The sequence below is a fragment of the Odontesthes bonariensis genome, chromosome 19 (genome assembly GCF_027942865.1).
Source record: "Odontesthes bonariensis isolate fOdoBon6 chromosome 19, fOdoBon6.hap1, whole genome shotgun sequence".
Taxonomy (NCBI): Eukaryota; Metazoa; Chordata; class Actinopteri; order Atheriniformes; family Atherinopsidae; genus Odontesthes; species Odontesthes bonariensis.
The window spans coordinates 5,869,727-5,885,532 of NC_134524.1; the positions used below are offsets into that span (position 1 = coordinate 5,869,727).

Here is a 15,806-nt window from a genome sequence, read left to right on the forward strand (position 1 = left end):
GACTTAAATCTCTGTCCACCACGATAAATGCTTCACACTCGGGTAAAAGATTCTTATCCTTCACTTGGTTCATGATAACACCACCCAAGGAGTTTAATCAGTCACCCGTTTAATCAGCGCTCCTCATCTATTGTACACACGTTGGTGAGCCTGACGGTAGCAATGTGGGGTTAATTGTCTTGAGAAAGCGCTCTCCAACTCACGGAGGAGCCGAGGATCGACCCGCTGACCTTTTCACTTGCTGGAAACCTCTCAACCGCCTGAGCAGCGTCCATCCAACCGGCCACAGTACTCTAGTGCTAATCCTAAATTTAGCACTTTAACTTGTCTGTTAAAGACAGACACTGAAAGGACAGACGATGTTTATCTGTTGTTTTCTTGTAACATACTGGGCCCCACATGGGCTTTGGGGATCTTGACCATAAGAGTTTTGGAAAACCTTGACACCTGGACAGTTGGTTCATTATCAGGCAACTATTATTCTCATTGAAATGAATATTTTTTAGGTGGAAAATTGTCAGGACTGAACTAGAATCAAGAAACTTGACATGTACACTGGAAAAAATGCCCCTCCAAAAATAAGTTTTAAAAAAACAACAAATACAAGACGTTTTTGCTTGAAATAAGCAAAAAAAATCTGCCAATGGAACTAGTGAAAATCAGCTTGTCAAGATTTCTTGAAATAAGATGTGATATTTAGGACTTTTGAGTTAAAAGTGATCTTGAAATTAGCTTAAAAACCTCTTCAAATGAAAAAAAAAGCTTGTTTCATGTGAAATATGACTCAAAACAATTTGTTTTGGAGACTTTTTCACTTAACAAGATATTCCAGATGTATTGTATTAAAACAAGTCCCTATATCTGGCTGAAATGGTACTTGTTAGGCAGTTGTGTCTTATATTAAGTGTAATGAGATACTCAATGAGACAAATATACTTATTTATAATTACTTATTTAGATTTTTTCCTGTGTATCTCTGGCTAGAAAGACGAGACGAACTGGCACAGGACAAAGGGAGACACAGACTATTTAAACACACCAGCGTAATGGGGAACAGGTGGACACAATCAGACCGGTGACCCATGAGGGAAGAGCAAGTGACCTGAAACGAGAGGAGAGTTAAATGTCAAAATAAAACAGGAAGCCATGAGACAACATAGACACAAAACTAAAACCAAACATAAAATGTGACTTCTCAGGCGTGATAAAAGTAAAGAATCTTTCAACAATGAGCTTGACCTGTGATTTTTATTGTGAGTCAACATAACCAACAGAACATTTTCCCCTTCACAGGAACATTCTCCACTCGGGTCATACATCAACATTTTAATGCGAGTATATTAAAAGCTGTCTATCTGAAGCCAAACATTTTTACCGCTAAAGCTTTTAAAGTAACTTTGGAACTGAATAGAAAGTGAAAAAGATGATAAAACTCAGTGAGTGAATAACCGTCCCAGACAGGCCTAAAACACAATTCAGTGCTCAGCAAATTTCACTTCCCCTAAAACATTTGTTTGCTACAGAAATACCGTCACTGTGTCCCTGCTTGGTCCCTGTGCTCATGCTCATTGATTTCACATGCAAATGATATCAGTATGTTAAATATCATGAAAACAATTAAACGAGCAGAAACAAAGCTGAAAGAGTGTTGGAATCAATGAGCTTTTCTACATAAAAACTCACAGCTGTTGCTCTGCAGTGTGATCCGTCAAGATGACACGAAAGACTTAAAACTTTAACAGACTGCTGGGACTTTAATTAACCAAAAACAACTAGATTTCACCATCTGTGAGTTAATAAGATGATTAAGATGAAGCTCATGCACAACATCACAATATCTACTTTTCATTCAGGTGATTAACATCTAAATACTCCCCATTTATTCAGATTGTGTCCTTTTAACATTACAGCTGGTCCACATTGTTCTAATGCACATTTACAGTATAAAAAATATATTTTCTAAATCAACAGGCATGAAGTTTTTCACACAATACAGTTTCAGTATGAACTGACATTCAAAGGTGGGAGACAACAAAAAAAGCCTTTAGAAACAAAACAAAATGTGTTGAACACAGGAGTTAAAGCTTTGGAGAAAATATACACGCTTTCTGAATCAGAAATGAATAAATACTGAAAATTATTTCAACACAAATGAGGTAGACTCAGTATAATGAACACAGGAATACAAAATATGTTCAAATATTATATTACATATATGTTACCGTTATTGTGGCTCTAAGTGAGTCATGGCACCTTATTTTTCAGGACTGTTGAGTGGTTTGAATGAGACCAGACCTGTGCTCATTATATTGGGTCTATCCTTAGTGGAGTCTCAAAGCACATTCATTACTTCTGGTTCTGGTTTTCTGCTTCAACAGTCTTTTGCATTAAAACTTCTACACAATGCTGTGGTCGTCCTGGGCTGTTGTGGATGTATTCTTTCCAGCTCCCTTCAAGCTTTACCTTTCGACAGCTCAATTTTCCCGCTGGCACAGTTTTTCTGGAAAATCCAGGTGAAAATAGATGGATTACTGACCATGTTTGTCTCAATTTTCCAAAAGGTTTTGACTAATTTTATTCATTTTAATAAGCCAAGAAGGTTTCAGACAAATCAAAATGTTATTACAGCAAAAATCATGAGTCACACCAACTAAATTTCTTCTCCAGTAATAAAACTAGATAAAAAAGTTAAGGTTTGCTTCAGGGCAGCTACTAAAAGTGTGTAATATGGATTACATACCCCTCAGGCTCTGCCATGCTTTTTTTATATGATCTGTAATGAAAATTAAAAAAAAAAAGCAGTCAGCTATGATGTGGTTGTCCCAAAACATCAAGGCAGCACTATGAGAAATAACAGGATTAAGACAACATTTCTTGCCTGAATAATGATTTATTTTTTATTTTTATTTTTTATATTTTTTGGGGCTTTTTATGCCTTTAATGGACAGGACAGCTGGAGAGAGACAGGAAGCAGTGGGCAGAGAGAGGGGGAAGACATGCAGCACAGGGCCGTCTGGTGCGGGACTCGAACCGGGGCCAGCTGCAGCGAGGACTGTTGAGTCTGTACATGGGAATCCTGCTCAACCCACTACGCCACCGACCACCCCAAAAAATGCATCAAAAGTTTAATGACAAATCGATCGTTTGACTTTTTCAAGCCCAACTTTAGCCTGTGTTTACCATCGCAGAAGGTTCGGACTTCCTCAGCTGTCAGAGGACACCATGTGGTTTGGACAGGTTGTCAGATCATAACAGGCAAACAGATAAACATGGATACACTCAGGAGCAAATTTAGAATCACCAAAAATTATATGTTACCATTAAAGGAGGAGTTCAGTTTTTTTTTTTTTAAACCTGGACCTTATTTCTGGCATAAAATACCTTCATCTACTCACCGATAACAGTTTGGTGAAAGTCGGCGTCCTTTGGAAGATATTTAGATCACTGGAGATCGGCGTATATCCATATAACGGGAGAGAACGGGGCAGAGATAATACAGCCTCTAAATAAGGCATTATCTGTCTTTATTTCACCAATACTTTAAGACCAATGAATGAATGAACGCGTACTATTGCACTGTTAGCTCAGAGCTGCTGTGTTGTTGTTATCGGGGGCTATCGGGGGGCTTTCTACACACGCGTCTAGTTGGATGACGTCATCACCACGTGCCGCTGCAGCACAGCCCATTCACTCCGTTAAAGGGATAGTTCGCCTCTTTTGATATGAAGCTGTATGACATCCCATATTAGCAACATCATTTATGAACATCTTCTTACCCCCTGCTGCGTCCTGTGAGCAGAGTTCCAGCCTCGTTTTGGTGTTGATGAAGGTAGTCCGGCTGGTTTGCTAGGGTCCCGAAAATAAAGCGTCTTGCTTCTCAAAACAATATGCGTTCAAAAAAGTAATACATTTGGGTCACAAAATCGTCCCTCCAGAAAAAGTCAGACCTCACAATCGCTTGGCGCTATTTTTGCTTACCTTCATATCAATGCGTTCAGCCACCTAGCGATAGCCGTACCTGTTACGGTGTTTACTGCTCGGTCTGCACTTCGGTCTGCACGGTCTACACAGCACGCAGTGATACGAGGCTGGAAGTCGGCTCACAGGACGCAGCAGGGGTTAAGAAAATGTTCATAAATGATGTTACTAATATGGGATGTCATACAGCTTCATGTCAAAAAAGGGCAAACTATCCCATTAAGGACGTCCATCGTACTCAAATTCGTCGTCCACATTGTCCAAATCTGATAAATAACCTGCCATGTTGCACAGAACCAGCAGCAGCAAACTGTGTGAAGTTAGCCGACCGTCACAGAGCACGGAGTGAATGAGCTGTGCTGCAGTGGTGCGCATCGATGACGTCATCCCAGTAGACACGTGTGTAGAAAGCTTCCTATAAGCCCCCCAATAACAACAACACGGTAGCTCTGAGTTTTTATTTTATTTTTAAGCTTTTATTTTCACCAAACTGTTATCGGTGAGTAGATGAACGTATTTTATGCCAGAAATAAGGCCCAGGTTTAAAAAAAAAAAAACGGACTTCCCCTTTAATGATGGTGAAGCTTGGCTCGGCTGTCAGGAATCCTCACTGATTTTCAAAACAGAGCAATGCCTTCTGCAAGTGGGAATAAAAGAAAAGTTGCAGAATTTGATATTATAAATAATAAATGCAGTCACAGTTAAGGGTTGTGTGTTTCCTACAACAAGTGCATGTGCACATTTTTCGCCCTTTGCACATTATTTTAGTCATGAAACTATGCAGAGGCTGTTTTCCCACATGCACTGGAGTCCTGAAATGTTCTAGAAAGAACAATCTTGGTTATATTTAAAAAAAAAAAAAAAAAAAACCCTCCTTTACAGGGTTAGGGTTAGTTAGTCATAAGTTTGAGTCTGCAGCAGGAAGGTTCCTGCTGTGCAGCACATACGTAAACGGGCAGTATGGAAAAAAATCCAGACCAAACTCGACACACATTCTCCTGAAAATCAGTAATGCTTCAAAGTGCAGGGTGATTATCACTATTCAAACAAATGCACATATACACAGTGATGTGAAACCGGGCCTCTTCCAACATACATCGTCTTTTAGTTCTACGTTCTACAGAACCAAAGTGGAGGATAAAAGTGGATCCAGTATTGATGCGTATATCGGAGCCGGCAAAGGCAGCAGTAACCGAGGGGAGACAGTGTATGTCCGTCAGGAGGGGCCGACACTGCCATCACTCACTTACTTACTCGCTTACTTTGCAACACGTGGTCACATTTGCTTTTGCAGAAGTTCTGTCATTTCACCCAAAGGTCAGATTGTGCAATCCTCAGAGAGACTGAAAAAAAAAACAAGAGCAACTATCTCAGGCTCCACAGGCCTCAGTTAGCATGTTAAAGGTTAAAGGTCACCCCAAGGTCAGAACCCCAAGAGCAACTATCTCAGACTCTGCAGGCCTCAGTTAGCATGTTAAAGGTTAAAGGTCACCCCAAGGTCAGAACCCCAAGAGCTACGTCTCAGACTCTGCAGGCCTCAGTTAGCATGTTAAATGTTAAAGGTCACCCCAAGGTTAAAAACCCAAGAGCTACGTCTCAGACTCTGCAGGCCTCAGTTAGCATGTTAAATGTTAAAGGTCAATACAGCACAGTTAGAAACAGACTGAACAGGTGTGGCTTGTGTGGAAGGGCTGCAGGAGAAACTCTCTTCTCTCTAAAAAGAACATGGCAGCACAGCTTGGGTTTGCAAAGCTGCATCTGAACAAACCACAAGACTTCTGGAACAATGTCCTTTGGACAGAGCAGACCAAAGTGGAGATGTTTGCTCATAATGCACAGCAGCACGTTTAGAGGAAACCAAACACAGCAATGGAAACCAGCCCCATCAACAGGAAAATGATCCCAAACACAGCAGCAGATCTACAGCAGAATGTGTGAAAAAGTGAAGAATCAAGGTGTTGCAATGGTCCAGTCAGAGTCCAGACCTCAGCCTGACTGAGATGCTGTGGTGGGACATTCAGAGAGCTGTGCAGAAACCAGAGCTGCAAACCTCAGTGAGCTGAAGCAGCGCTGGAGAGAAAAGTGGGCCGAGATTCCTCCAGAACCATGAGAGAGACTGATAACGTCCCACAGGAAACCATTACTTCAGCTCCCTGCTGCTGAAGCTGCTGTTACAAGCTGCTGGATCAGTTTTGGACTCCGTTTTTCCACACACTGCTTCTGTGTTTTGGCTTAGTTTTTGTTCGATAAATGATGACAACTGTAGTGAGAAATACTGACACTATAAACTCTATTATTTGAGCAGACTTTGAGTCTTGAGTCGGACGATTGGGAACCATCTTTTGATGTTGTCGTGTTCCTCTCACCTCCAAAACAGTAGATGATTATTACAGTGATGAAGCCTCCCAGGAAGCCTCCGAAGAAAAAGCAAACAAAACTTCTGTCCCTGGATGGTGTCGGTTTCTCTGGAACTGAGTAAAGGAAACAAAAACCATGATAATGAGAAAAACTTAACCAGCATCAAACTGTGGTAGTTCATGCACTCTTTCAAACAATTCATCGTGACTCGGCTACTGTGTGTCGACTGTGTTTTTCTCTATTTTCTCTATTCTCTTCATGTTGAAACCTTGACAAAAGTGTACAGAGAAGGTCAGACTGTAAGCACGGGTGTTGGGTCCGACATGTGATCTACATGCAAGGTGTTCAAAGTCTTCATTTTTACGCCACAGATTCTGTGTTATTATCTTAATGTTTCAATCAGTATTTTGTACAAGCAATTTTGTGATTACAACGCTGGACTGGGAAAACGTGTTGTTTGTGCACGGATCTTTCTGAACCCTCATCTCATCTGATGTTGTGCTTGTTCCAGCATGCATACAGTAAAACAAAAGGCCACAGATCCAAACTTACCATCACACTTTGGCATGAGAACCCGTGACGCATTCTCCATACGCCTGCTCGAAGTGCAGGTAAACTGAACAGAGTCTTGCGTGTTACGGATATCTGCAAAAAGAAGGGAAGGGCGGCCCTCGGGAGAACTCAAAGTGTGCACATTTGGAGGATTAACTTGCCAGGACAAGGTGACACCTTCATCAGAAGAGGAGCACTTCAGGACCATAAAACAGCCCGTTTCTGTCGCTGCACTGTAGACCTTCTGTGTGGTCGGTACCTGCAGGCGTTCTGCAGGGGTACACATCGAAATCGTTGATTTGTCACTTGAAATGTGAACCGCTGAAAATATTTGTTTGCAACAACAATTATGCAACATGTCTGCAAAAAAGAGACACGTATAAGAACACGTCACTGTTGAGCTGTTGACATTTCTTTAAATATAACAGAAATAAGCTGTAAAAGCAAAGGTTAAATGGGAAATGGACATCGGCTATGCTTTCGAGGACTCTGAATGGAAGCTGATTTGTGATAGCTCTCAGTCCTTCTCCTACAATAGCCGGCACAAAATGTTACAGTTTAACCTTATACACAGGGTTTACCTGACACCTCAACGCCTTCACAAAATAAGCAGTCGCTATTCAGAATATTGTCCTAGATGTAAGACGGGAAAAAGGGACTCTTCTACATATGTTCTGGACATGTAGTTGTCTGGAACAATACTGGAGGTCTATCTTAAACAATATTAAAGGAATTGTGGGGGTAGACATCCCAACCAACCCGAGACTGACGCAACTGGGGGACGTCTCAGTTTTGCCAATCAATGTGAGGGACAAAGTTCGCTTTATCAGACTGGCTCTAATTGCAGCTAATAAATGTATAGCCATTCGCTGGAAAAGTGGGGAGCCCCCTGGTGTTTCCTTGTGGCTTAAAGAGCTCTCATCATACTTACCCTCAGAAAAGATTACGTTTAATCTCAGGAAAAAAACTCTGGTTTTTGATAAATGCTGGGGAAGCTTTGTGACCTTTTTGCAAAATAGCACTCCTCTTAATTGTGATGGCCATCTTTAGACCTAGGCACTTAAAGTATTTCATTATGTACAGGCTACTGCACAACTTATAAGTATACCTATGTTGTTTACCTTTTCTTTTTTTTTCTTTTAATTATTTAATTATTGTTTTTTTTCTCCCTTTTCCTTTTTAAACCTTAAATTTTATTTGTTTGTTAAACATAATGTTGTGACTATTATGGATGTGAATGCTGTTAAGTTGCAGTATTGTTTATACCGATTGTATGTGTGGGGGGGGGATTTCAAATATCAATAAACATATTGTTAAAAAAAAAGAAAGAAATAAGCTGTAAAATCATTGTGATGGCAAGCCACACAGGGTAAGAGCCACACCCTTCTACAATTTGGTTTTCTTTAATTTACTTTGTAATTATTACTTTGAATATTCTTTAATTATATAATGTGTTGTAGTTTGTTACTTTATTACCTTGCAAGGTTTGTATGGAGTGCACACATATTAACACTGCAAGGTAAATTCAGTTTTATGTTGTATTAATACTTTCTTTCTTTGTTGGAGTTACCTGGGTTTGGTGTTTGGTTTCCCCTATTGTGTGTGAATGGTTTAGCTAAACAGTATTTAAGGGCCCTTATGTGTCATTTCATTAGGTTAGTTTTTGTGTCTGTCTGAGTCCTGTTAGTGATGTTTTTTGACTTTAGTATCTTGAGTTGACCTCTTTTATTGGCATGCCGGTTCAGTTGTTGATTTTTGTTAAACTTTTTTCATGTTTGGGTAAATAAAAAACCTTTTGAACTCAACACCTGTGTCCTCCCCTCTGTACTGCTTGGCATCCTTCACGATCATGAATTATGGTAAACATTCCCATGAGGAGGTTTATCTGGCTCCGAAAGCCAAAGCTTGTGTCTTTCTTGGCTTACGTTTCACTGTGAGCTTAATCTTGTTTGCCCTGTCTTCGTTATCAGTGTTGACAAGGTCCACATTGTATTCCATGGCATCTTCTATCTTCAGATTCCTGATGGTCAAGTCTCCTGAAGAAGCAAAAGCACAGTAAGAAACACTGTTCAGAGAGAAATGAAACTCCTTTACACTGTAACAGCGATGGGCTTTGTTTTACCTGAGGTGATGTTAAGCCTGAGTCTGTCTCCATAGCGTGGGAGACGTTGAGTGTTCGTCCTCCCATTTTGATAAGTGGCGATCCAAGTGCTGTTGGCGAATATCGACCAGTCAATTCTGGAGAGGTTCCAAGATGACTTGGCTCCTGACGGCAAGGTAACGGTTCCACCAACATACTCAGAGATTTCCAGGGAGTTAACCAGCACTGAAGGGACAGTTTTAAAAAGATTCAGCAATCAATGTATCAATTAAATGATATAACACAGATTATGTAACCCTAACCCTACACAGAGGTAAACAAGTTCAACGCGGTCCAGTTTATTACAATCCCATTCGGTCCAAATTATTCTACTTGTATTAAAGCAAAGCCAGCTTTCTAGCTAATGAAACCAACAGACTGACAGATTTACACAGTCTTTAATTTAACTTAAAAAAAAGAGGAAAAATCAAACTTCAAACATTCAAACAACAGTTGTATAAAACATTTTTATTTCTGCAGTTAGTTTCTAGTTTTTGTATAGAAGATTAGCACGGGTCCTATATTTATTTTATATGCAAAAGTTTAATTTTGCTACAAATGTTTACCTTAATTTCCTTAATTTCTCTGTAAACATTTAAATTAAACATATATATATTTAATTTATCTCAGGTCAATTTCAACATACAATATGATTACTGTGTTATAAGTTAATTCTAATGTATGTTCAAGGTATGTTATGTTACCGCTACTGGATGCTTGAATTTCCTTTGGGATCAATAAAGTATCTATCTATCTATCTATCTATCTATCTATCTATCTACACTGAAAAAAGTGACTTTTTGGTGAAGTAAACTTTATTAGAGTAACTGTCATAATTTCTACCTTGTATTCTTAAGATTCAGTAAGAACTAGAGCTTCTTAAGTAAAATGAAACATTTTATTAACGTAATACATGAATTATGGGGGAAGAGTAAGTTTTACTTTGGTTTCCTCATACAATTTAAATGTTTAATAGTTGTATGTACATAAACCTAGAAATACCACATAAACTTTACTCTGAAAGTGTATCGTTAAAATCTACTAAGTTACTTCATAACAGCAAATACTACAGATATATAAAATTTACTTAAAATTTTGAGTAAAATTATGTTCCTGCCTATGAAAAACAAGTAGAGTTTATTTCATTTGTTTAAATATAACTTAAAACTTAGACGTAATTAAGTAAATATTACTTAATATCTTCAAAACTGTTATGTTTTATGGTCAGTAAAATTTACTTGATACTGGCAAGTGAGTGTTACTTGATATTGCAGCATTAAATTTTACTTAAATCTTACTTAAGCTCCAGGTTCATTATGAGACTTACAAAGAAAAGCTATGTGTGTTCAACCAGACTTTGCATAGAACAAGGGAGAGTTATTTTTCTGAAATCATCAAAAACTGCAGTAACAACTCTCGTGTCCTGTTTGCTACAGTAAACAGATTAACAAACCCTCCAGTTTCACTGCCTTTAGAACTCATTTCTACATCCAAGTATAATGAGTTTGCAACATTCTTTAATGACAAAGTTCAAGGCATTAAAAATGCAATAATTTCCACAACACAAATAACTACTCTGCAGCCAGCTATACACCTAGAGCTGACACATTTCACACCTGTTACTGACAAAACAGTCGAAGAGACCATCTGCAGTCTGAGTTCATCAACGTGCTGCCTTGATGAGTTGCTCACTAGATTCCTAAAGTCTGTGCTGAGCAGTTTGTTACCACAACTTGCTCATCTAGTCAACATCTCACTCCAGACTGGAACATTTCCAAAGGCCTTAAAAACTGCTGTCATTAAGCCTCTTCTAAAGAAGAGCAGTCTTGATGCCACAATACTGAACAACTACCGGCCCATATCAAACCTGCCATTCTTAGGCAAAGTCCTAGAAAAAGTTGTATACCAACAGCTTCGTGACTTTCTCCTGTCTAACAATGCTTTTGATACTTTCCAATCAGGCTTTAGGCCCCACCACAGCACTGAGACAGCTCTGATCAAGGTGACAAATGACATCCGCCTGAACACAGATGCAAGTAGAGTCACAGTCTTAGTTCTGCTGGACCTGAGTGCTGCCTTTGACACAGTTGACCATGCGATCTTATTACAGAGGTTAGAAGACTGGGTGGGAATCTCTGGTCGTGCTTTAAACTGGTTCAAGTCCTATCTGGAGGACAGGAAATATTTTGTTGAAATTGGTAACTGTGTCTCAGACCAAATGGCTATGACCTGTGGGGTTCCCCAGGGGTCAATCCTGGGACCCGTATTGTTCAATCTGTACATGCTTCCACTAGGCCAGCTAATACGCAGCTATAATGTGTCCTACCACAACTTTGCAGATGACACTCAGATCTACGTGTCACTGACGGCACGAGAACACGGGCCTGTAGATACACTGTGTCGCTGCATCGAACAGATCAGTGTGTGGATGCAAAACAATTTCCTCCAGCTAAACTCAGACAAAACTGAAATCATTGTCTGTGGCCAACAGAAACAAAGAGAAAGTGTTATCAGTCACCTTGAGACTCTCTCTCTAAAACCTAAAACCTATCAAGTTAGAAATCTCGGGGTAATATTGGACTCAGACCTGAACTTTAACAGCCACATTAAATCTGTAACATCAGCAGCTTTTTACCATCAAAAAAACATTGCCAGAATCAAAGGAATAGTGTCTAAACCAGACTTAGAGAGACTGATCCATGCGTTTGTCTCCAGCAGGTTAGACTGCTGTAACGGCCTGCTCACTGGGCTCTCTAAACGGGCTGTAAGACAGCTGCAGTACATCCAGAACGCTGCTGCTCGAGTCCTGACTAGAACCAGGAAATACGACCATATTAGTCCAGTGCTCAGGTCTCTGCACTGGCTTCCTGTCGCTCATAGAATAGACTTTAAAACAGCTCTGCTTGTGTACAAGTCTCTTCATGGTCAAGCGCCAAAGTACATCTCTGACATGTTAGAGCCATATGAACCAACTCGGGCTCTGAGAACCTCAGGGAGGGGTCTCCTGCTGGGGCCCAGAGTCAGGACTAAACAAGCTGAGGCTGCGTTTCAGTTTTATGCTCCTAAAATCTGGAACAGTCTTTCAGTTTGATGCTCCTAACATCTGGAACAGCCTTCCAGAAGATGTGAGACAGGCTTCAGCTCTGACCATGTTTAAATCCAGGCTGAAAACTGTTCTATTTAGCTGTGCATATGACACCTGAAAGTATTTTATCTGCACTCTTCACTTTTTAATTAATTAATGATTATTTTAATGGGTTTTAAATTTCTTTCGTTTTTAATTTCTTTCTTTTATTTTTTTTATTCCTTTTTAATGGTTTTATTGCCTTCTTGTGATTTTATGTATCTGTAAAGCACTTTGAATTGCCCTGTGTATGAATTGTGCTCTATAAATAAAATTGCCTTGCCTTGCCTAAATCATCTGAGTGCAAATACTTAGAAAGGGTTTTTTAAGTAAATCTTATGAGTTGTTTTTTTTTCAGTCTATCTATCTATCTAACATATCGTGACATTTCTTAGAAGATGGTAAAAACAACTCGGCATTAACCATTTTTACACTCTGGGAGTACTCTAAAGAACAGGATAGGAGGGTCGTGTACAGTGACTGATTGGTGATTTTATTCCACATTCTTTACCTTTACACCACTAACACACAAATACTCCTCCCACACAGCACTGTTTCACTAGTTTCCAACCATAGTCATCTAAACCCGTCCCACCCACACAGTCGTGTCACTCTGACCATAAGTGGGACTTCCATAACTGACTTCACTTCCCTTTTACCAAGTTGTCTTTATTTTCTTCTAAGTACAGTTGTTTTCTAACTGTGTCGTGAAGCTATAGGTAAGCGAATGAATGTTTCGGGGGCTGTATGTTGGTTAGCACTGTCCCCTCACTTTGAGAGTGCAGTTTGCATGCTCTCCCTGCGAAGGCCGGGGTCCTCTTTGGGCCCCCCAGCTTCCTCCCACAGTCCAGTGACATGCAATATCTACCGTTGGAGTGACTGTTAGCATGTATCACTGTGTTGAGAATCAGTGAGGAGGAGGTGACTGCTATATTTCACCAGAGAGTAAAGAATTCAGTTGCAAATGGAGGTCTCATTCCCACATCTGTGAGCTTACGGATTCATTTAAAAGGGAAGGTGCTGTTTGATGCTGAGCTGCAGTCATTAAAGAGCATTTACACATATGTTTTCCTGCATGTCGTCAGGGTAAATGTGTCGTCCTTGGCCCTGTTTAACAGTCAATGAGCAAAATTTTAGGGGGTACAAGATGTCAAGGATAGATGAGCAGATGTGGCTTTTAACTGTTAGCAGGCCACTATCTGGGTTTTTATTTCCACTTTGTAACAAAATGTTATTTGGAGTCATCATTTTAAGTTTTGGCCTTACCTCTTATTACCACTTGGCCCTATTCCTCCATTTAACATGCTTCTTTTCATTTGACCCGACAGACGACCTCTACTCCTTAACCCCAAAAAGACAAGGGTCGGGCCTTAGGTAATGTCTAATATTTTTTATCAAATATCTTTATTTGGGAAGTCTTGTGAACATCCATCAAGATCCAGAGACACTTAGATGAAGACGATAAACACTTATATTTGATGGAAAAGGCTTCGCAGTTTGATCAGTTTGGGTCTGTCAGTGAATCCATCGACACTCATTGTAACCCAAAACAACACCACCTGGGCTGAATGTGTTATACGTTTCAGGTTATAATCAGTGTCTTTAAAAGGTGACTGGCTAAAAATGAACTGTGAATGAGCCAGTTGTTGGAAACCACAGTAACTGTGGCCTGTGATGTTCAGCCAACACAACATCCAGTTCAGTGCTTTGCCAATATGTCGTCTGGCTCCTTTTCATACCACATTTGTTGCTTTATGCTTTAATACAGTTTATAACACACCTTATGGCCTGTGCTTGCATGAAGATGCAGTCGTCAGCATGCTGACATTCATCCACTGCTACTGCTGTTACCGTTTACTGTTATGTTGAGCATTTTGACGCTGAACATTAAGCATATACAGCTCTAGGCCATTTTTCAGCTGATTCGTGTTGAGAAATTGTGGCCTGATCATGGCCATGTGAAAGATCATCAAACAGGTTGATCAAACCTTTTTACTGGCCATCATCTGGGGACAGTCAGAGGCTGTACCGAACATGTCAGCACTCGTCCAATGGGGGAGCCACAGAGTGTTAATGATGATAATGCAGGAAACGAGTATTTACGACACCGAAGAAACGAGACTACCAGAGACTCTTCGTGGTCATTTTCTTGTGGGAATATATTAAAAAATGATATGTTATTCAAATTACTCTTTCTAATAGTGATGATATTCCAGTCTAGACCAACGTGGTGGAATAAAGGGCCTCTCCCACCCACTCACTGACAGACAGCATTACTACGAACAGACACGCTTTACAGTCCCCTGGCAGAAGAGTTATTGTAACTCAATGGGACCATTTCCTGGTTAAAGAAAGGTTAAATAAAATAAAAAAAACAGTGTTGAATCACTAAATATCAACATACAACACAAAGTCACACTTCATGATCAAGCTTATAATGTGTGAACATAAAAACTTAGGACATATACTGTAGGGTTATATGATACAAAGTACGAGCCACTTAAAGTACTTCCTGCCTTTGTGTTGTGTGGCGTTTCGTATTGAAATTAACTACCATACCATATTTCCTTCCTTTTTCTTCAAACAGCCTCATACAGTGAGTTACACTACATGATATAAACAGTATTCCTGTCATCAACTTGTTACTGAACTGTTACAAAGTTAGGTTTATCATTTCTGTAAGTTCCTGACTCAGTTCTAAATAACTGTTTAACATATTTCCGCAGCTTTGCTGTTGCCTGATCGCATTTTAAAAGGTAAAATGTACGTACCTTGAAAATGAATGCATGAAACAACGAGGATTAGAGGATTCATCTCAACAGCGAAGCGTAAAAGATGTATGTCAGAGTTCCTGTTTTTCTTTTTTAAAAAAAACCCAGCTCACGTCATGCGAGTCATGCAGCCGTGTGTCACAACCAGAGCATCTTTCCCAGCGTAGTCCAGTGTTCTTAAGTGAGTCTGAATGAGAGAATGTATTGGTCCAAGTAAGGTCTGTCAGTCCCACAGAAAGCATGGCAGTCTGCAGGGGCAGCACATGGAGGAAGTCGTCACAGCTGGGCGCGATAACAGCGCTGCTATCAACAGACCTTGGCTGGTCGAAGACGTTTTGCTCAAACAAAGTTCTTTGTTGAGGCGAGATAATAACTGAAGGTCGTGAACAGCTTTTATTAGAAACACATAAAACTTTGTCGACTACTCTCAGATGACTGATGCTATGTGGAACGATACGAGTGTCACAAAAGTGCACGTCTGTATAAAGAGTGAGGGCGTGAATGAGGAAATATATACAGAAATAACTAAATAAATAAAAGACAAATAAATAATACGGTAAAAGATGGTGGTCATATGAAGACAAATGCAAAAGCAGAACAGCAAAAGAGGCGAACTATCCCTTTAACACATTTTGTTCAAGGTCCCTTTTTTTGTTTGACTGTAAATACATTAAAAAAAAAAAGCTGAATTGTAGAAGAGCTGCAAAAATGTCTCTTTAAAGAACCACAGTCCAGTTTCGCAGCACATCTGGAGAGATAAGACAATACAGGGGGATGTCACAAAACTAAATGGGTCAAATTAATATATGACAGGCTGGAAAATATGCATTTCCCCTTTAAATGCAAACCACAGAGTCAAATGTGACATTTCTTTGAAATGATT

General features: G+C 39.8%; 1 protein-coding gene across 1 annotated transcript; it reads right to left on the reverse strand.

Moving 5' to 3' along the window:
• Positions 1 to 1,247: 1,247 nt before the first annotated feature.
• On the reverse strand, positions 1,248 to 15,178 carry LOC142368587 (SLAM family member 5). The gene is made up of 7 exons (XM_075450795.1): positions 14,924 to 15,178; positions 9,011 to 9,214; positions 8,814 to 8,924; positions 6,889 to 7,158; positions 6,345 to 6,449; positions 2,741 to 2,773; positions 1,248 to 2,500 (listed from the first exon to the last, which is right to left on the reverse strand). The coding sequence occupies exons 1-7, from the start codon at positions 14,964 to 14,966 to the stop codon at positions 2,475 to 2,477; spliced, it is 792 nt and encodes a 263-aa protein (XP_075306910.1). The 5' UTR covers positions 14,967 to 15,178; the 3' UTR covers positions 1,248 to 2,474.
• Positions 15,179 to 15,806: the final 628 nt, after the last annotated feature.

Excerpts from the sequence above, each read along its gene's own strand:
- LOC142368587 (XM_075450795.1), bottom strand. The coding sequence starts at position 14,966 with ATGAATCCTCTAATCCTCGTTGTTTCATGCATTCATTTTCAAG. Across the intron at positions 9,215-14,923 it reads TTCATGCATTCATTTTCAAG|TGCTGGTTAACTCCCTGGAA; the intron begins GTACGTACATTT and ends CTGTCCCTTCAG. Across the intron at positions 6,450-6,888 it reads TCTCATGCCAAAGTGTGATG|TTCCAGAGAAACCGACACCA; the intron begins GTAAGTTTGGAT and ends TCCTTTACTCAG.